This window comes from Microplitis mediator, chromosome 9 (genome assembly GCF_029852145.1).
Source record: "Microplitis mediator isolate UGA2020A chromosome 9, iyMicMedi2.1, whole genome shotgun sequence".
Lineage (NCBI taxonomy): Eukaryota > Metazoa > Arthropoda > Insecta > Hymenoptera > Braconidae > Microplitis > Microplitis mediator.
The window spans coordinates 7,212,837-7,235,715 of NC_079977.1; the positions used below are offsets into that span (position 1 = coordinate 7,212,837).

The 22,879-nt window shown below is 28.8% G+C and overlaps 4 protein-coding genes across 6 annotated transcripts; 1 reads left to right on the forward strand and 3 right to left on the reverse strand.

The window, feature by feature from the left end:
• The first annotated feature begins 230 nt into the window (after positions 1 to 230).
• Positions 231 to 5,219, forward strand: LOC130674564 (mRNA-decapping enzyme 1B). The gene is made up of 3 exons (XM_057479923.1): positions 231 to 753; positions 2,196 to 2,649; positions 3,221 to 5,219. Exons 1-3 carry the CDS (start codon positions 545 to 547, stop codon positions 4,022 to 4,024), a joined length of 1,467 nt encoding a protein of 488 aa, XP_057335906.1. The 5' UTR covers positions 231 to 544; the 3' UTR covers positions 4,025 to 5,219.
• On the reverse strand, positions 4,287 to 5,744 carry LOC130674565 (uncharacterized). Of its 2 annotated transcripts, XM_057479925.1 has the most exons (3): positions 5,293 to 5,742; positions 4,954 to 5,167; positions 4,287 to 4,421 (listed from the first exon to the last, which is right to left on the reverse strand). In XM_057479925.1, exons 1-3 carry the CDS (start codon positions 5,521 to 5,523, stop codon positions 4,405 to 4,407), a joined length of 462 nt encoding a protein of 153 aa, XP_057335908.1. In that variant the 5' UTR covers positions 5,524 to 5,742; the 3' UTR covers positions 4,287 to 4,404. The 2 variants fall into 2 exon arrangements, with proteins under 2 accessions (XP_057335908.1, XP_057335907.1); XM_057479924.1 differs by lacking the exon at positions 4,287 to 4,421 and having other exon boundaries at positions 4,931 to 5,167; positions 5,293 to 5,744.
• Positions 5,745 to 8,267: 2,523 nt separating this feature from the next.
• LOC130674814 (splicing factor 3B subunit 4) lies at positions 8,268 to 10,229 on the reverse strand. Its single transcript, XM_057480236.1, has 4 exons — positions 10,066 to 10,229; positions 9,907 to 9,990; positions 9,552 to 9,826; positions 8,268 to 9,220 (listed from the first exon to the last, which is right to left on the reverse strand). The coding sequence occupies exons 1-4, from the start codon at positions 10,097 to 10,099 to the stop codon at positions 8,387 to 8,389; spliced, it is 1,227 nt and encodes a 408-aa protein (XP_057336219.1). The 5' UTR covers positions 10,100 to 10,229; the 3' UTR covers positions 8,268 to 8,386.
• A 577-nt stretch (positions 10,230 to 10,806) lies between these two features.
• Positions 10,807 to 13,943, reverse strand: LOC130674367 (uncharacterized). Of its 2 annotated transcripts, none has more exons than XM_057479679.1 (3): positions 13,737 to 13,943; positions 13,562 to 13,647; positions 10,807 to 13,269 (listed from the first exon to the last, which is right to left on the reverse strand). In XM_057479679.1, the coding sequence occupies exons 2-3, from the start codon at positions 13,577 to 13,579 to the stop codon at positions 12,850 to 12,852; spliced, it is 438 nt and encodes a 145-aa protein (XP_057335662.1). In that variant the 5' UTR covers positions 13,580 to 13,647; positions 13,737 to 13,943; the 3' UTR covers positions 10,807 to 12,849. The 2 variants fall into 2 exon arrangements, with proteins under 2 accessions (XP_057335662.1, XP_057335661.1); XM_057479678.1 differs by having other exon boundaries at positions 10,808 to 13,269; positions 13,562 to 13,652; positions 13,737 to 13,941.
• Positions 13,944 to 22,879: the final 8,936 nt, after the last annotated feature.

Sequence of the window (22,879 nt, forward strand, 5' to 3'; positions counted from 1 at the left end):
TAATTTTCTACGTGTGCATATTTTTAGATTATTTTTTTGTTGTATTTAATTATTTATTAAAAAATTCAAAAATTATTAATTGTCTGCTAACTTCAGGATCATTTCAATATTTGTATTTATCCCGCGTTTACTACACAAACTGCGTCGTAATTTTTCGATAAAGATCGTAAAATTTTCTCCTTCAAGATTTTAAACTCGAATGGAGCCGAAGTTAGCCGAACTACCCGAACCTAATTCACGGTCAAAATGGTGGATATTTAATAGTGCAGGCGTCTTGGACCTTGGTAATTGTTGATGTACTTGCAAGTTAATAAAAGATAAAAAAAATTTATAAGAACACGTGTACTTTATAATTAAAATGATATATTACTTCGTATGATATTTTATTAGTGTTATTTGTGTATTTGAATAGATAAATTTTATACAATAATTATTAACAATAAACCAAACGAGTTTTTGGTGAACAAAAAAAAAGTATAGCAAGTCATACGTACACTTACGACTATTATAAATAAAAATAAGATAATTTATTTAACCTGAAAAAATGGCTGATGTAACAGAATTAAAAATGAATATGGCAGCTTTAAAACGCGTTGATCCATATATTAAAGATATTTTAGAGACAGCAACGCATGTGGCTCTTTATAAATTTAATGCTGAGAACAATGAATGGGAGAAGACTGATATCGAAGGCGCATTGTTTGTTTACTCAAGAAATGGCGAACCTTACAATAGTATTCTTATTATGAATAGGTATGCATTTTATTTCCATTATTATTTATTTATTTATTTATTTATTTACTTAATTTATAAATCTTACAAACTTCTTCCTACAATCTTATCAAATCTTCAGATCTTTTGAAATTTCGATGGTAATTCTGAGAGTGTGAATGTAGCAGACATCAGACAATTTATAAATTATAAAAAAATAAATAATGAAATTTTAAAAAATGCGCGCGCTGATTTTTCAATTATCTAAATACGCATTTTTTAATTTTTATTCTACTCACATTTTATTTGTTTATTTAAAAATTTAAAAAATTCATAATTGTCGGTTACATTCACACTCATGTAATTTTAGAAATAATCTGTAAAAAATTTTAACGCAAAAGCAAGTAGCAATCCTGTGAAAAAAAAAAGTTTTTGAAAAAAGCGTTGATTAATCTAAACTTCAATACATGATACAACGATGAACTTTTTCTAAACGTTTTTTAAACTTTTGCAAATTCAAAGGAAGAATCAATGATTGATTTGATACTATTAGAATATGCTCAAAAAAAAGTTCAGGCATAGTTACATTTTTTTTTTTTCTGACCGTATTTTGCACTGAAAAAAACGATAAAATTTATCACTTTTAAGGGAAAATTTAAAAAAGTCTGCAAATATTTATTTATACACAGGAAAACATGAGTGTGAATGTAGCAGACGTCAGACAAAAAATTTTAAAATTAATGAGTGCATTTTTTATAAATATTATTTTTTTAATTATTTACTATATTTATTTATAATTTAAAATTTTTCTGATGTCTGTTACATTCACACTCATAGAAAAACAGGATTTCTGGACACTAACCCTGATAGCCATTTTATCCACTAACTTCAAGCTACTGCCGTATTCTGAAGCCAACTTAAAGGAAAGTGTTGGAGAGCAAGCAGTTACCTTTAAGTTGACAGTAAATTGTCTGTAACTTAAATTCAATTTGACTACAAGTGTTATTGTCAGGCAATTACGTTAAGTTAATTGAAGTTTCACTTCAAATTGACGGCAAGATTTTCTTTTAAATTATATTCTGATGACGACAGTAGATTTGCATCAACTTGCACGCAAGTATTATCCAGCCCAGTCTTGCCAGAAACTTGTCATTAAGTTAGCAGTAAATGTTTCACTGCAGAATTTGCTAAGCAATTATATTTAGTGTGGCTATCAGGGAAGTTTTTTTTAAATTTGAATTAAAAACAAAAATTTTTTGAGGCAAAAAAAAATTTCTTGCGCCAAAAAATCATATTTTTCTGTCAACGTTTTTTCAACGATTTTTTTTTTTTACACAGGATAATTCAAATAGAAATTCAAAAAATATGACTGTTAAATTTATAATAGTTCATACTTTTTAAAAAAAAATCTTACATAAATTTAATAAATCACTTGAAGTAATACAATTATTGTTTAATTTATTTAAATAAAAAAATGATTACAGATTAAATACCAACAACTTAGTTGAACCTGTGACACAGAGGCTTGATCTAGAGCTCCAAGAGCCATTTTTACTCTACAGAAATTCAAAATGTAACATCTTTGGTATTTGGTTTTATGACAAAGACGAGTGTGTTCGCATTGCGGCTATTTTAAAACAACTTGTTAAACATTCTGACCTAAACTTAAAAATGAATACAAGTTTAAAAAATAAAAAACAAATAATTAACAAAACAAACAACTCTTTCAATAATGTCGATATATTTAGCATGCTCAGTAAAGCTCAAGAAAATTTTAACACTAGTAGAGAAAGTAACGGTCAAGATGACATTAACACTAAAACTGATGGAACTACTGATGAAGTCAGTTCTTTTTCCTATTCAAGAGTTAATACAACAACAGGTGGATTATTTGATGGAACATCTCAAAGTGTAGTCGATTTCTTTGCCAAAGCTAAGGTAAAATATTTTTTTTAATTTACGATAAAACTTAAATTTCTTATACTTTTTACTCTATCGTAAGATGTCTATTCTTTGAATAATTTTTGTTGACTAACAATTTTATGTATAATTTTTAAATAAGTTACTAAGCAGTTGCAGACCCATAAATGTCCTGTAAAAAAACAATTAAAAGTATTTTTCAGAGCCGGTTCTTATCAGTAATGTGAGGCGGAAAAAATATCGGAATAATTGACGTCAATTAATTATTTAAAAATTAACTCTCATTTTTTACATTTGATTCCAATTCCCGCGCTAACTTGATATTGTCCAGAAAAAAATTTTGACGTCAATTGTCTGTCACTTTCTCGTGATTTGTTCGCACAAAAAATTACAATCATTTCATATCACTAGTTCTTTCACTGAATTTAAATATCTGTACGAAAATAAAATTTAATCTGATCTCTTGACTTTTTAAAAGATTATTCACTAATTGTATTAACAATAATCATCGATTAATTTTTTATACAATATAATAATCATTAATTTAAGTAGTTAATTATAAAAATATATATTTTTGTTTTTTATTCAGGTAAATACGGGACATTATAAGCCAGAGCATCAACAATCTCCAGGAAATGTTCATGTAGCAGCAGAAAAACCTTTATTGTTAACTCGTTTAATGTCTCATCCTGCAGCACATACTCTTGAGCATATAGAAAAACAGCAGCGTTCTGTCACACCTCAACCAGCAGGAATACCAAATATTGTACCACCAGTGACACTACCAATTGCCTCAAATTTTATGAAAAACGGAACACCATCAAGCAAAACGAAAAAACCTATTACGTCTTGTAATGACTCTAAACTGTCATCACAAATTTTAAAAGATATTGAACATGTCGGTAAATCAAATATTTCAAATGACACAATAATTGGTAATAAAAGTTTTCATCGAATACAATCACCGCTAAAAAATTCAATAAATACGATTGTAAATCATAATACTCCAGGACAAAATGTTTATAAACACCCGATTTACGAAATGGAAAATCCGATAGACAGAGTTATTGAAGAAGAATTAAGTGTAACTAAAACACTAACGGATACTATTTCAACATTGCCATTGGGATTTTCATCACTTGATTTAGATGACAAGTCAATTGAATCAGAAGAAGCTATTGGATCTCGAGGACTTGGTCCAAATGCTCCAGCATTGATGCCTCCAGTAATGTTTTCCGCAACTAGTCCTTCGGAACCTAATCGACTCCTTGTTGAACCTCTTACACGAAATCAATTACTCCAAGCGTTTAATTATCTTATTAAAAATGATCCAGACTTTATGATGAAATTACACGATGCTTATGTTAAATCATTTAGCGAAATATATTCGTAAAGTAATTATTTTAATATGTATGAGTAAGGTAAGAGGAGTTATGAAGATGAAAATAATTAACAAATCAGCAATGACAATGACACGGATAATAAATAACACATTATAATATTATTAAAATGTCTTTATTGACTTGTTAAAAAATATATTAATTTTTATAACGTGTTCTATTATCCAATTTAAAAACTTAATCATTGATGCCGATTAATTATAATCTGTGATGCAAGAATTTCTTTTTCTTTTTTCTCAATCCATTTTCTTTACAAACAAACAAACAAAAAAAAAACGAGTCTCGCCAAAATCTATTTTTTTAAATAAAAAATAAAAAATACTGACGATAATAAAATTTAATAGAGCAAGATTGTTAAATTGTTTTTTTTTCTTCAAGCCACAATAGGAGCTGTAAAAAAAAAAATAATTAAGTTTAAATAAAAATTACTTTGAGCGGTAAAACAAATTTATTATTTAAAAATAAATTATTGTTTCAATAAATAACAATTATTTAAAATCAATAATATTTTATAAAATTGTAATGGATAAAAATTATTTAGTGTTAAGTCTTAAAAATTTCGTCCATCACAATTATTTAATTTTTAATTAATAAAAAATGATCATTAAGTTAGCAGGCAACTAAAAATTTTTGCATTTTTTTTCAACAATTTAATTTAAAATAAAAACAACTAAAAATATGCACGTGTAGAAAATTTAAAAAACTAGGTGTAATTTTCTGAAATATTTTTTTTTACTTTAGTGTTTTTAAAAAAATCCAAAAATTATTAGACGTCGGCTAACTTGAGCATAAAAAAAATTACTCAAAAAATAATAACAATATCAAACTTCTTTTACCGCAAGTATTTGGATTTAAAAATAGTTTAAAAAATAAAAAAAAAATAAAATAGATATTAAATTCTATAAATATTTAAAAGACTTACTCATATGTGCGGCATTTGGCTGTGGTGCGGCCAATTGCATTTTTATATGAGACGTTGACAATAGAATATCCGTTGTCGGTATAACATGAATTGATATTTCATTTAATTCATTATTTATGCGAGTACCACCACTCAATGACGGTATTTGTAAATTATTACCAGTTGTCATTAAATTAAAGCCATAACGACAATTACTGACAATGTAAGTGCTAATCTGTGAAACAAAAAAAAAAAGAAACATTAAAAATTTATCATCATTGATTTAACTCTTTGTAAAATTGTCTTATTTTCTTTAATAATAATTAATAATGATAAAAATAATAGTAATTGAGATCTTACAGATGACAAAATAAGAAATATAAGTAAAGCTATTCCGAGCCAGAAGTACCAAGTTTCCCAAAAATGTTTTGGTGGACGTCGTTGTATTAAAAAGCAGCACTGTGGATTGCAGCAGCAAAAAAGACAATATGATTTATCAACTGGACACATATATGATCGTACACTTGAATCATAATCATTTGTATCATTTAATTTTTGATCTGAATTACATTCATAAGCTAGCCGCGCCATTATTTATTATTTATTACTTTTATTATTATTTTTTTTTATTAATTTCATTTAAGTTTTGATACAAATGTCTAACATTTAAATAAAAATTTTAATTTCGATAAATACTTTGAATCGTTCATTTTTTTTTACTGTCGTAAATTTATTATAGAAAAAAATAAAATTCAAAAATGACTGTGTTGTAGCTCGTACAATTTAATACTCCTGCAAGTTAAATATTCAAAGGCTATTTCTCCTAGTATACTTGGCCTAACAATCAATAAACTGTCCAAGCATTTATTTACATGAGTATAAATCAATATTTAAGTATATTTTTATACTAGAATATCGTTCTAAAACTATAAGGAAGTAAAATTCATTTTTTTTTAACTTACTGCTGAAAAAATTTTTAATTTTAAAAGAAAGAGAATGACATTAATTTCAATTCCCTTCCCTTGTCCCCAGAATATCATTCTGCCATGGGAAAACACGGAACAATTAAGGATTAATTCAATTATATGTTGAATTCTCAAGTAAATTGGATGTAATTTTATTTTGTTTTTTTCTAAAAGCCAAAGAAAAATTATGAATATTATTTATAAATTTGATAATTTATGTACCATAGAATATGACTCCATTGCTATCATAATGTATCAGGGATCATATAATATTTTAGATATGAAAGATTGCCAAACCCTAATTAGGTTCATGGAAAGAACAAGATGGTACTGGATATTATCCTGGTTTATTCCCAGTTACATCTGAGGTAAAAAAAAATTTCAAATAGTAACCACTTACATCTGAATTATATTCAGTTCTATCTCAGATTTAACATGTACGTGAAGATCGAAACGTTTTTCGCATAACAAAAATGAAAAAATTTAAGTAATTTGACTGCTTAAGGGGTAGTTCCAGAAGTTGGGGGTAGTCTAAGATTTTCGCGAAACATACCAGCATCTAGGGTAAGAGCACCAGTACCTAGCCAATGTTAAAGTATATGGGTACTGGTGCTCGAACCCTATATGCGAAACATTTCAAAAATCTCGTCATCCAGTAGAATTTTACATTCCAATTTTTTTTTTTTTCATTGCGCGAAAAACGCTCCAATCTTCAGGTACATAATTTAACTCAGTTACATCTCAGATTATACAGTGTTAGATTATACTGGTTGGAATCCTAGATAGTAACCACATACATCTGGATTATACTCAGTTCTATCTCAGATTTAACTCAGTTGCATCTCAAATTTAACTCAGTTACATCTGAGATAGAACTGAGTATAGGGCAGAGGTACCGATTTTGGTCACTTCAAGGCCAGTTTTGAACACTTAAAAAATTTAAATAAAATAATTTGTAAAAACGCAATAACATGATTAATTTTTAAATTGATCCCACTATCCAGATGTAAGTGGTTACTATCTGAAATTTTTTTTTTACCTCACATGTAACTGAGAATAATCCAGGATAGTAGTCAGTATCATCTTGTTCTTTCTGTGTAGGCAATAAGCTTATGAAAAAAATAATTAAAAAAATAATGCCAGTTTCAATCTGATTTTTAAAAATTGAATTTTTATCAGTATACTGGCGGTTTTGAATCACCCTGGAATCACCCTGGAAACACGGTGGGCTTTTTTTCATTTTGTCACCGTGGAATCAGGATGGGTACACCGTGTAACCACCCTGATTCCACGGTGGTTACACGATGTACCCACCCTGATTCCGGGGTGGTTACACGGTGTACCCACCGCGATTCCACGTACATCGCGTATTCACCGTGGATACATCGTGGAATCAGGGTGGGTACACCATGTAACCACCGTGGAATCAGGGTGGTTACACGGTGTACCCACCCTGATTCCACGGTGTATACACGGTGATAAAATGGCACAAACCTACCGTGTAACCACCCTGGATCCACCGTGATTCCACCGTGTTTCCACTCCCAGGGTGATTCAAAACCGCCAGGGTAGTCACGTTTTGAGGTACCAGGAAATTAGTTGACTATTTTTAGGATGAGTTCCGAGTTCTTGCGGTAATCAAACGAGCTTTTTGACCATGAAAATTAGTCCACATTTAAGAGCAATTGGTCAAGTAAATTCTGAGTTGTTTAAAAATTTTTATTTTCTTTACATACAGTAGGATCTCGTTATAAGACTATTAGTTTCTCCCTCGAACTTTCGCGATACCTGGTTTATAAAAAAGACATAATGATAGTCTTATAACGAGGTCCGACTGTATTTGAAAGCCTCAATCAATCGGTTTCTAAATCTATTCAATTCTAAAATTTGATAAAAGCTTTTGATTGTCTTAAAAGCTCTCTCAATCTTAAGCAATTAAAAAAAAAAACCGTAATTCCCTAATTTAGTAATACCAGTTTCGTAATAAGCATTTTTGAGCTTGAGTTAAAATGGTATCCTAGTAGTAATTTTGAACAAGTCAAGCAAAATATTATGAATATACTTTTATTATAAATTTTGACTCAAATTACCATAGAGTGGCACGAACATGATTGCGCATGTTGACAGTCAGCGGTTTTTAAATTTCATTGTTTTAAATTAGACAGCGAGAAATTTTGGACCTACTCTTGAAGTGATTTTACTATTTTTTTCAATTTCCTTTTTAATTAAATTTAATTCACCGAGAAAAAATATGTCTCGCAGGTAAAGTTTTTTGCAATTTTTGAGTATGAGAAAGAGTATAGATGGTTTACCTTAAAGTTAACGAATTTAAAAGTTTGTTTAATTTAAAATAATAAATTAATTAGAATATTTCTTAAATAAAATGTTTATTAAAGACTAAAACTTATAAAAATACAGTATTATATTGTGAGAAAGATGCAGTCAACTATTAAGATATTAATCATAATTATAATAATTAAAATAAAATCTTAATATTGTTGACCATCATGAGGAGGAGGAGGTGGCGGTGGGCCACGTGGTGGGAAAGGTGGCCGGAATTGTGGGGGTTGTACTGTAGGTAGCGGAGCATTTTGTGATACAGGGGGAGGTGGAGGATGTCTCCAAGTTGGAGGTGGAGGTCTAGGTGGTGGCGGTTGAAATTGTCCGAATTGATTTACAACATTGGAGGACATAGTAGGTCCCTGAGGAAATTGTCCTTGATGGGGTGGCCAGTGGGATGGAGGCGGTGGTGGCGGTGGAGGAGCAATCATTCGATGCCCTTGAGCCTGAGATGTGGGCACAGGCATCGGTGGTAGTGGAGGTGGCATTCCTGGTGGTAGTGGCGGATGGGCAGACATGCCCATTGGTGGCAGTGGAGGTGCTGGGATGTTTGACGGCGGGAATCCGCCAGTTGGTGGAGCAGGAACGGGTGGTGGTGCCGGAGGATGATGGCCCATCGCTGATAATGCTGACACTGGTGGAGGTGGTGGTGGAACTACCATTCCATGATGCATCACATGATGACCTGGATGATGATGTCCAGGGTTTGACATAGGCATTGGTGCAATCGGCGGAGCATCAGCAAAGAGCTGATGAGGACGATCAGCTTGACTTAATGGATTCTGAGCTGCAAGTAAACGTTCTGCTGCACTACCATGACGTTCACCTTTAGCATCACGTTTGAATGCATATGATACTGATATCGGTCGGTTGCAAAGATATTGCCCGTTCATTGCTTCTATACTAGCATCCGATGCATCGAATGACGCAAAATTTATAAAAGCAAATCCTTTTGAATTTCCAGTCTCAGGATCTCGCATTATCTGTTAATATTTAAAAGTAAGTTAATTTATTATGTTAAATATTTCAGCAATTAATTATGACACTGAAATTAGCCGAGGTCTAATAATCTTAGGATTTTTTAAAAAACGATAAATTAAAAAAAAAAATATTTCAAAAAATTGCACCTATAGTTTTTTAAATTTTCTACATGAGCATATTTTTATTTTTTTTTTTAAATTAAATTGTTGAAAACACAAAAATTCAAAAATTGTTAATTGTCTGCTAACTTCAGAATCATAACTAATTGCATAATTTTATTTAATTAATTAATAGTTTAAAGGTAAACAATTTATCAATTAAAATAATATTTACCTTGGGTGTTTGAAGTATAACTCCAAAAGCACTGAAAGTATCGTAGAGTAACTTTTCATCGACTTCTGCGTCAAGATTACCAATAAATATATTTGCTCCCACGTCAAGATTTTTTTGATGAGCACTTGCTTTATTTACTCGTATAGGTTTCCCATACAATTTTATCATATTCATTATTTTAATTGCATAATCTGCATCTTCTTCTCCCATGAACTCTACAAAACCGTAACCTTGATGCATTTGAGTAACACGATCTTTTGGCATATGAACATTTACTATAAAAAAAAAAAATATTCTTATTAAAATGATCATTTTTAATTTTAAAAATAATTTATTTATTGTTTATTTAACTTACCTACGGGTCCAGATTGAACAAATAGTTCCCACATAAGAGATTCTGTGACTTTTTCATCAAGACCGCCGACATATATTGTTGCATCTTAAAAAAAAAATTAATAATTGTTTAGTTTTAAATTAATAATTAAGTAAAAAATATTTTTATTTTATTTTTTACCTTGATTTCTTTCAGCAATTGGTCCAGCTGCCATATTTTTAAATTATTTAATTCAAGTAATAGAACTTTTCAAGTTTTTATCAAATTATAGAGGTTATGAAATCGCATTCACTTTATATTTCGTTAGCAATAAGGATAGGAAAGTCGACTCTGAAAAAATCGACTTTTATCTGAAAATAATCGACTTTTACTCGATGATTTCTCGACTTTTTTTACAGTATTTAGTATCTGATGGTAACATAGTTCGTGATATTTTTACTTCTCCTCAAGGAGATAACAGCATTGTTATGTCCTGGGAGGTTACTATGGTCGGAGCTGACGCCACCTCCTGTACAGTGGGCAGTTCGTTGTCCCGCGGGACCAATTTTGAATTTGAAAACAGTGATAAATTTATTGTTGACTATGATGATGATGATTATGATTATTATTTAATAAAATAATAAAATTATGGATAAGGATAGATGTAATTGATAAAATAACTTTTATCTGAAGACTGAGTTTTATTATAAAGTATGGATAAGATTTTTCAGTAATAACAGTTGTGCTCGTCAATAGTTATCGGAGAGAAGTGAAGTTACATCAGACGGCAATGAGATCTCTGACTTCCACTCTCCAACTTCTCCCCACTACTCTCATGTTCACACTCATGCTCATACAATATACATATATATATATATATATATATATATATATATATATATATATATATATATATATATATATATACTTGTATATCCAGGTCTTTACCAAATTTACTTATGCTTTTTATTAATACAAATTCAAAACATAAACTTACATATTTACGTTCTTTACTTTATCCATTCTACGACTTTACTTATTACTTGTATTATTTATATTCTATTTTCCTGTACTTGGATACAATCTTTCAGTTAAATATTCTAGACTATCAGAGATGTATTCCTTTATAATTATTCTATATTTAATTAATTGATACGATTGACATTATCATTTATCGGGAAACATCATTGTAATTATATTAATTTTACATTTCTATATTTCTATTAATTTATTTATTATACGAGTCACTCTTTATTTAATATGTATATATATTAACAATAATAGTTCAGTTCTTGTGATATGGTTTTCATTTACAAGTAACATTTATTTATTAAATATACGCAAAAAAAAGTTCTTGGTTTGAGATGTTGATATATATTGTGACAATTTACTATACTCACCAACCAAGACAGAAAAGTATCTTGTTTCGATAGTTTTTTTTTCTTAGTTGGAAACAAAATAAATTTGATTTAAAATAATTATTCTTGAATCAAGATTATTTAACTTGAATTAAAATTTATTTATTCTTGACACAATATTTTTATAATATTAGTCGAAGAAAATGTTCTCGGATTAAAAAAACCCAATTACTCAGCCCAAGAATAAAAAAATGGCAAAAATTATCTTGGGCCAAGTCAACCTTTTTTTCTGTGTAGGACTCTAAAATTGGGATATAAATTAGAGAAATTAGATAGTTTAGCTTTAATTATTTTATTTTCCCGATAAAAAAAGATTTTGTCTAATCATATATGATCATGCATAATTGTCTATATATGTATGATCAGATCTAAAAATTGGCCAGGTCTAATTATATATAGTCAGATATGTTTATACATGATCATATATGATTATATATAATCATGCATGAACGTATATAGTCATTTTTAGAATCTCATTTAGGATATCTGTAAATTATTAATTAAGTAAATTAATTAGGATTTATTGTCTTTATCAATCGAAATGTCGGTTAAAATTAAATAATAAAAAAAAAAAATTCTTATCCGTTGACTACTATTTTACTACGAGGTCACCCGTCCAATTAATGTCCCACGCCGATGCTGCTTAACTTTGGTTATCGATGGATTGTAGTCTGATCCTCTAGCCTGTTCTACACTTATAATTGAGAAAAGTTTATGGCATTACTTAACTCAAATAATCAAATTGATACTTTATACTTTTAAGTTGCTGCCGAAACCTTTGAACATTTTTTAAGTATTGGGGATTTAAGTTTGAATGATAGTTGACAAAATAAAAATTTAATAACTTTGATATTAAAAAATTGTCATATTATTTAATATATATATATTTATTAGAACTACATACATAATTAAATATTTATAGGTTTCATATCCATAAAGTTTGATAAGATTTAATCATACATAGACATATATAACTACATATAAGTTTATATCAGTCATGTCTGATCAGATCTCATTATGTATAGGCCTATATCTAATTATATATGGGTTTGTATCAGTCATGTCTGATCAGATCTAATCATGTACAGGCTTATATATGGTTATATATGGGGTTATAACAGCCAGGTGTGATCAGATCAAATAATGTATAGGCTTATATATACTCAGGTCTGATCATATATAGACTTGTATATGATTATATATGGGGTCATAACAGCCAGGTATGATCATATCTAATTATACATAGACTCATATATAATCAGATCTGATCAGATCTAATTATACATAGACTTATATGTAATCAGATCTGATCATATATAGACTTATATATGGGCTTATAACAGCCAGGTATGATCAGTTCTAATTATATATGACCCCATATATAATCATGGATGATTATATATAACTTTATATATGATTATATATAATCATAAGTGATCATATATATGAACATATATAATCATATATGATTAGACAAAATCTTTTTTCATCGGGTTATTTAATAATGCTTTTAGATACAAAGTATGACATTTTTTTTAGTACGGAGTAATAATTGATTAATAGGTAATTACAAATCAATCTCGTAATGAGGATCGTATTCCAGCCACAGGATATCTTCATCGCTAATTTTCATAAGTTTATCGATAGCTTCTGAATATTTTTCTTTCATTTTGAAGTAGAATGTTTCGTAGATCGTACCCTTGATGATTTCTCTTGCCTTTGGACATTTTTCAAGGTCTAAAATCAGGTCCCTTGCTGATATGACAGCAGACACACGGTACTCGAAAAAGTCTAATCCTTCTTCTTCTTTGAGTGTTTTACCATTAGACATTAGTTCGATCCCGTTTTTCAAATCGGCTTGTAATTTACTAACATGATCAAGTCTTGGAAAGTAATAGCTTGCAGTTACACAGCGCAGTTGAATATTACTGGAATTCGTATACTTGGCCAAACAGGCTCGTGGACAACTGCAATCCTTTTCGTCTTCCTGAATATATTACAAATAATTTAATATTAACAACAAAGTAAAAACATGTACTTATTTTATTTTAATGATACTGAAGTTAGCCGACGTCTAATAATTTTAGGATTTTTTGAGAAAGAATAAATTATAAGAAAAAATTGCATCTGTAGTTTTTAAAATTTTCTGCATGTGCATATTTTTAGTTTTTGTTTTTTTATAATTAATTTGTTGAAAAAAAATCCGAAAATTACTAAGTGTCTGCTAACTTCAGGATCATTTATTTAAAAAACATAATTATAAATTATCTTAAACTTACCCATATTTTTGAAGTCATGTTTTTTGTTATCCTTAAAACTTTCGATAATTGTTCTAATTACTGGTTGAACGTGGAATTTTTATAATCTAACCTTAAATATATATTTTATAGCATTTATTCAAGTAACTTATTATTATCAGACTCAATAAAAAATAATATTTTAAAGTATACATACAATTGTTTGGATGAAATAACTTGTACGGACTAAAACGGAAATAGAAATTTTATAAATGCGTATGAGACAAATATCATTCCCACTTACAATAATAAATACGACATTAAATGATTAGTAATGATTTTTGATTTACACTGCTGCCGGAATGCCGACGAAAAGTTCCCCTTCCCAAGCATCGTTTAGGATATGGAGGGTAGAGGCACCTCTACCATCCATAGTGTGATGCTAAAAGCAAAAGTGGCTATCAAGGTAGTGATAACCCGATGAAAAAAGATTTTATACAATTGTATAGAATTATATATCAGTTATATATGGACTATATATAATTATATATAGACTATATATAATTGGATAGAAAAAATGGCCCGATCCAATTGTATACAATTTGTATAGAAATTGTATACAATTCTATACAAATTGTATACAATTCTATATAATTATATACAATTCTACATATTGCAATTATATAGAATTGTATATAATTATATAGAATTGTATATAATTTGTATAAAATTGTATATAATTATATAGACTTGTATACAATTTGTGTAGAATCGTATACAATTTCTATACAGTTATATACAATTGGATCGGGCCATTTTTTGTATATAATTTTATACAATTGTATAAAATCTTTTTTCATCGGGAATAAACAAAATTTCTGTAACATTAGCTGCCGGTAACTTATTTGCAACAATTATATATATATATATATATATATATATATATATATATATATATTAGGGTGGTCCGTTTGGAACGACTATTTTTTTTTTTTCGCTCCCACTGAAAAGTATTGTTGTAGACATTGAAAAAAAAATTCTCTGAAAGTTTTAGCTCTTAATTTTAATTCTAAGTACTTTACATTTGATTTTGAAGTTTTCCCATTTAAAATACATGGCCCCGATGAAAAAAGATTTTATACAATTGTATAGAATTATGTATCAATTATATATGGACTATATATAATTATATATAGACTATATATAATTGGATAGAAAAAATGGCCCGATCCAATTGTATACAATTTGTATAGAAAATTGTATACAATTCTATACAAATTGTATACAATTCTATACAAATTGTATACAATTCTATACAAATTGTATACAATTCTATACAAATTGTATACAATTCTATATAATTATATACAATTCTATACAATTCTATATATTGCAATTATATAGAAATGTATATAATTACATAGAATTGTATATAATTTGTATAAAATTGTATATAATTATATAGACTTGTATACAATTTGTGTAGAATCGTATACAATTTCTATACAGTTATATACAATTGGATCGGGCCATTTTTTGTATATAATTTTATACAATTGTATAAAATCTTTTTTCATCGGGCGGGAAAGTTGGGATTTTTTTTTTAATTCTTTATAACTCAGCCGCATTTTAAGTTATCGGGTCGCCGTTTGCGGCATTTTTTAGGTAATTTGATACTCTTCAAAAGTCTCCTTAATAGTTTTACTCGGACTCTAATTGTTTTTTCTGTATTGGTTCTGAAAATAATTTTTTTAATAATAATTTGGGTTTTTAGTTGATATTAACTAAATAACGAAATTTACAGAAAAAGTGCAGATAACGATTTTTTAGGAAATTTTATTCGCTACAAAAAAGGTCCTTTTAGTTAAGTGGCTCAAGTTCTTCGTTCATGTGATATAGGGATTTCAGTAATTTTGTAAATAAAATATTTTTCAAAAAATTCCACCAAACGCTATTTCATTTCAATTTTAAATCAGTAAATAATTTTCCTTTCATTAATTTAATCCAGTCATTAAAATCAAAAGGGGTCAAATTGATGAACTTCGGAAAAATTTTTGACAAATATTTTATTTACAAAATTACTAAAATCCCTATATCACGTGAACGGAGAACTTAAGCTACTTAACTAAGAGGACCTTTTTTGTAGCGAATAAAATTTCCTAAAAAATCGTTATCAGCACTTTTTCTGTTAATTTCGTTATTTAGTTAATATCAACTAAAAACCCAAATTATTATTGAAAAAATTATTTTCAGAACCGATACAGAAAAAACAATTAAAGTCAGAGTAAAACTATTAAGGAAACTTTTGAAGAGTATCAAATTACCTAAAAAATGCCGCAAACGGCGACCCGATAACTTAAAATGCGGCTGAGTTATAGAGAATTAAAAAAAAAATCCCAACTTTCCCATGTATTTTAAATGGGAAAATTTCAAAATCAAATGTAAAGTACGTAGAATTAAAATTAAGAGCTAAAACTTTCAGAGAATTTTTTTTTCAATGTCTACAACAATATTTTTCAGTGGGAGCGAAAAAAAAAAATAGTCGTTCCAAACGGACCACCCTAATATATATATATTAGGGTGAGCTAAAAAAACCAACCTATCGAATTTACAATCAGCGGCGGGTATTCATACCGTACCTGGTTACAAGCGTGCCTTTTACTTTTCTACTTTTAGTACTCAAGGTTACTAGAATAGGGAGGTTTGGACAAGTTTGTGTCGCTGGTCCCTTTTTTTATATTGCATGTCATTTTTTTCTATGAAAACACTACCATAATATCGTGTGTGTCTGTAACATTTCAGAGACCTATACAATTTTAGCACCTCATTTTACGAATTTGGCAACCAAAATGACCTTAATCGATAGGTCCCCGTTAGGTCTGTTAAGGTCCACCAATTTTTTCGTTAGGTCCCCTTTTGTTTTTTTTCAAATAATTTTTTAAATTTTCCATAAAAAAATTTACTATTTAGCACCTCATTTTACGAATTTGGCAACGGAAATGACCTTAATCGATAGGTCTCAGTTAGGTCCGTTAAGGTCCACCAATTTTTTCGTTAGGTCCCCTTTTGTTTTTTTTAAAATGATTTTTTAAATTTTCCATAAAAAAAATTTACCATCTAGCACCTCATTCATGATTAAGTTGTTATTTTTTATCATATTCTTTTTTTTAATCGTTAGGTCAATATTGGTCCATCATTTTCATCATCGTATCATTTGTTTTAAATATTTTATTAATAATTATATTATAATGTAAATAAAATTCGCGCATGCGCATTTTACGTTTGTTCTATATATGGCGCGGAATTTAAATTTTTCCCCTTCCCCTTAATTATTATATGAATACTTATTGCACACCTCATAACGTGAAGCGTTTGAGGTAGTGCATTACTCTCAACATGTCCACAAGTCAAGCAATTTTCCCGACTTAAATTGCCTGTGTTTCATTTTTTTCCGTCTCTCAATAATCTATATATATGATGAAAGTTTTTTTTTGTTCGCCAAACACGAGAAAACTACTGAGCATATCGACATAGGACCCATGACCATTCGATGCGGAATTACTTGTTAATTGTTATAGGCTACTGATTGCACGCCTCATAATGCGATAAGCGTTTAGGTAGTGCATTACTCTAAACATGTCGAAGTCAAGCAATTTTCCAGATTTAAATTACCTTTGTATAATTTATTTAATATTTGTAAGGTAATACAAGTGCACTATTATCAAGGGAAATGCTCTTATTATCACACTTGATGTGTTCAAAACACATATATTTTGCTTAATACTAAAAAAAAATCTGATTAAAAAAAATTTCCTCTCCATTTCTTTTTTATTACACTAATGCAAAAAATTAAAGGAGCAGAAAAATTTTAGAAATTTTTTAGTGATTTTTGGAAGGCTGTAACTTGGTGAAAAATGATCGTATCGAAATTTAAAAAAAAGCATTTTACAGCTTGAAATCTCTAGTTTTGGTGCATTTTTTTCAAAATTTATTAAAAGCTCCGGTTATTGCGCAAACATGAGAAATACTGCGAGACAAAAAATTTCTAAATTTTTTTTTTTTTTCCGAAGAGCCTACGGACCACGGAAAAATTCTTTCAACTAAACGAATGCATAGTTCGTTTAGCAAATTTACTCAGCTTCAATTTGGTTTTTTTTTTAACCTCGTAGGACGATTTGTCGCAGAGATATCAGCCTTCAAACAGAAAATGATCCTTTTGGCTTTGATCATCGATATTTCAGGTACCAATGATCGCACAGAAAGTTGAAGGGCAGCGGTGAAAACTTGAATAAATTCTCTACAAGACCCTGTCATCATTTTTTGGAAAAAAATTTTTTTTTTATTTTCAACATCCATTAGAAGTAAGTACAAAAAAATGACTTTTTTTGGTTTTTTAGTAAATCAACCGCTGCTCTGCAAATATCGATAAAAAAAATAATGTTGCCAGGGACTTTTTTAGCTTAATGTACCCCCAAGACCCCTGTAAATTTTTAAATTGATCTATCGAACCGTTTTTTGGGAATCATCGATCAAAGTTGAGCTAAACAATTAAAGGAGCAAGTTTTGTTCCTTTAATTGTGTAATCATAATCAAAATTAAAAAATTTTTTTTTTTCGACTTTTCTCAAATTTTTGCGTTGGTGACTCAGCAAATGCAAAGAAATGACAAAAAAAATAAAAAATTTCCAAAAAATGTCAAAAAAAATCGAAGAAAAAAAAAATTGAAACTTTTTTTTTTGTGTTCTAAATTTTTTTTTTGACATTTTTTGGAAATTTTTTATTTTTTTTGTCATTTCTTTGCATTTGCTGAGTCACCAACGCAAAAATTTGAGAAAAGTCGAAAAAAAAAAATTTTTTAATTTTGATTATGATTACACAATTAAAGGAACAAAACTTGCTCCTTTAATTGTTTAGCTCAACTTTGATCGATGATTCCCAAAAAACGGTTCGATAGATCAATTTAAAAATTTACAGGGGTCTTGGGGGTACATTAAGCTAAAAAAGTCCCTGGCAACATTATTTTTTTTATCGATATTTGCAGAGCAGCGGTTGATTTACTAAAAAACCAAAAAAAGTCATTTTTTTGTACTTACTTCTAATGGATGTTGAAAATAAAAAAAAAATTTTTTTTCAAAAAATGATGACAGGGTCTTGTAGAGAATTTATTCAAGTTTTCACCGCTGCCCTTCAACTTTCTGTGCGATCATTGGTACCTGAAATATCGATGATCAAAGCCAAAAGGATCATTTTCTGTTTGAAGGCTGATATCTCTGCGACAAATCGTCCTACGAGGTTAAAAAAAAAACCAAATTGAAGCTGAGTAAATTTGCTAAACGAACTATGCATTCGTTTAGTTGAAAGAATTTTTCCGTGGTCCGTAGGCTCTTCGGAAAAAAAAAAAAAATTTAGAAATTTTTTGTCTCGCAGTATTTCTCATGTTTGCGCAATAACCGGAGCTTTTAATAAATTTTGAAAAAAATGCACCAAAACTAGAGATTTCAAGCTGTAAAATGCTTTTTTTTAAATTTCGATACGATCATTTTTCACCAAGTTACAGCCTTCCAAATATCACTAAAAAATTTCTAAAATTTTTCTGCTCCTTTAATTTTTTGCATTAGTGTATCTTCAGAACGACACCGGATTATTTGCTATTTTAAATGGCAGTTTAATACGGTGTCGTTTAGTTATAATTAATGAAAAATATTGAAAAACACTGTTCAATATAGGCATATATCTATGTTTATACGACGTCCAGCCTGTGGCCGTGTTCGGGCGCTGTTAGTCAGGTACATGGAGAATAGAGAATATCTCTATTCTCCATGGTCAGGTGATAAATATATACGCACGTGTGCTGTATGTTTCTGATCTGACGCCCATACCGCCAAAGATTGAACCCTAAAATTCAAATAACTAAAAGTAATAATAAAAAAAAAAAAAAACAATAATAAATCTAATAGCATTTATTTTTTTAATTTTAATTCTTTCGGTAAGATACTTGAATAATAAAATATTTTATATTTTTGAATAAGCGTTATGAGGCGTGCACTTTTGGATTTTCCAAACTTTTTTTTTGGATTGCATTGAGCTTTTACGGTTTTTTTCAAATTTATTTTAATAGTACGTTATTTTGTCTCTCCCCTACCCCTCCCTCTTCCACTATATATGTTTATATATACAACAGATTTGACTATGTCTATCTAATAAATTCTATTTTAATTCATGTGCAGAACCAAATTCATTATTTGGTGCATTATTTATGTAGAATGTAGTGATTTGATCATTTAAGTTAAATATTGCCATGGATTCTTTCAATTTATATTTGTACAGTAGACGTTAGGAGCAGACAACAGTGCATCGATATTAAAAATTAAGCAGTATTGACGGGGCATTAGTTGAATGGGTAATCGCTTAGTACAAAAACAGTTAACCGATAGATAGTGAATTTTTTTTTAAATCTAAATGTTACTGACATTCATATTAATCAAGACGATAAATCTCAATTTAATTATTTAATTCATAATTTACAGATCATTTTAATTAGATTTTACCACACTGATAGAAGAATTTCTTAGTATTTAAGAAACCATTTCTTAAACATCATGTCTTTGTATTTAACAAATATTTCTTACTATTTAAGAAATGATTTTTTAATAGTTAAGAAATCATTTCTTAAATAGTAAAAAATATTTATTAAATACAAAAAAATGATGTTTAAGAAATGCTTTCTTAAATACTAAGAAACCTTTTTTAAATGCTAAGAAATCCTTTTATCATTGCAATGATATATATTCGTTCATCCATGGTTATATATAATTACATATAATCATATATAACTTACATATGATTACAGTCAAACCTGGTTATAAGACTATTTGTTATCTTTTTTATAAACCAGGTATCGCAATAGTTTGAGAGAAAAACTAATAGTAGTATAGTGAGGTCCTACTGTATGCATAATTAGACCTGGCCAATTTTCAGGTCTAATTTTATATAAGTTATTATATATAAATCACATATAGATAAATATGATTAAGCAAAATCATTTTTTTCTGGGTTTATGAATTAACATGAATGAATGGTGAGTAAAATAAATAATCTAAACAAATAAATTATAAGAGAAAAATTTTTTTTAATTGCTCTTATAAATATTTAATTTTCCTACATGTGTATTTAAAAATTTTTTTTCTGGAACACTTTTAGTTACATCTAACACTTTCATCATCTTCACTCAGTTGGAGCTTTGTTTGCAATACCAATTGTCGTAAAATTAAGGCATTTTCATGTTTGCGAATCTTGTATATTGTACTTGCAGGCATTATAAAATGTCAGCGTAAAATCTAATAGTAACCCTTCTGATTTCCATAACCATTTATTTTCAACATTAATTCTATATTTTCATGTTCATTGGCTGTTTAACAACTTCATAATAATCTGGATATTCATTTTTATTCAATAAATTCATTATTATTAATTAACAATCGTCGACCGTTAGAATCGTGATAATTTTTAATAGTGTCAACTATTGTACGTAATTTTTGTAAATGAAGTAGTTCTACTTTCTTTGGTTTTCCTACATTACGTGTGGGTGTTAATGTTGCTAATTCAATAGGCCTAGAAGATTTTAAACCCGAGAGGGACCCAATTCTCTAACTTTGTCCAGTAAAACTCTTTTTAATGTATTTGCATCTTCATAAATTAATGGTCCTTCTTCATTATGCTGTCGGCCATTACTACAGTAGTGAAAAGATCTTCATAAAGTTGCATTGATTTTTCATCAGGATTTCCTGAACTGTCAGAAGTATCTTCTGCGTCATCCTGTTGCATAAAAGTTGTTTTTCTTGATAATCAACCAACTTTTAACATTATTGTACCTCTCGGTTTTGTCTCTTCGTACTCATCCGTTATACAATTTCTAGTATTTACACACAATTCCTATAAATCTGTATAGTATCTCTGAATTCTGCTGGTGTGAATAAAATTTTTTAGCATTATTAACCATCAATTGAACATCAGCAGCTAAGTCTTCTATATCACGATATTTATCGGTTTTTAATGTTAGCTCCCTCGCGGTTTTCATGATACGGTTTGAACACTGTATTAAAAGAGCATAAACGTAGTCGATAACAAGTAGTTTTACCGTATTTATGCGGTATGTTTGTGAAATTTAATTACGGTATTCCTACAGAGCTTATACTGCGTTTATACGGAGCTTATACGGCATTACTACCGTATTAATACGTTATTTTTACCGTAAAAATACGGCATTTGTGCTGTAATAATACCGCATTTCTACCGTAATAATATAGCATTGTTACCGTAATAATTCGGTATTTATACTGAATTTATACGGCATTTCTACCGAGTTCACACAGCAATTCTACTGATTTAATAAGGTGTTTATACGGAATTTATCAAGTACAGGGTAAAAAAAATAATGTATAATTATTAATGATAAATGGCTCTATTTAATTATTTAAACATATTGCTGTACAATGTATTATGTCATTCGTATATTTTTAACCATACGGTAGAGATTCTATAGACTTCTGATTAAAATATTTTATTTTTGAAGTTCAAGTTCAAATTCAGAGATAAATTATTTAAGGAAACATTGATAATAAATATTTTTATCTTTATGTAATATAGGATGTACTATATTACCATCAAAAAGGTACTTATCACTCGGTCAAATAACGGAGGAGTACCCCAGCCTGAATAGTCACAAGTTTGGAATATAAAACTTCTGAAATAAGTTTCTTACCAGGGACACTACAAGTCGTAGGCGCTATCTAGTGGCGAGCACCGAACTATTCTTGCTGCTGCTGCCTAGCACCAGTGACTTCCCTCATCTCCATATATATCTTTTCTCCCAAGAAATTTTTCTCTCGGTTTGAGCAACTTTTTTTTCTTGGTTGGAGCATACGTAAATTCTTGCGTTAAACAAATAGTAATTATTCCAAGAAATTTTATTTTTTTCCAAGAAAAAAAGGCAATATTGCTACAATAACCTGGCATGGCTTTCTTCAATAAAATATCTCTTGTATTAAGAAATAAAAACTTTTAAAACAAGTAAAAATTTTTCGATTAAAGTATAAAAATATGTTAACTTGTGGAAAAAAAATTTTGATTAAAAATTTCAAAATAATTATTTATTTGGTGTAAGAAAATTTTTATTTTCCAAATCGTTAAAAAAAATTGTCTTGTATTGAGAATATTTTTCTTGGTTCAAGTTAACTGTATTTTCTGTGTAGAGAAACTAAAATTTAAAAGACGCGTGTAGGTTTTCATAACGTACAAATAAAGAACTTTATGAACTAAAAAAAATTTTTATGTCAAAATACCCAAACTACATAAACACTGC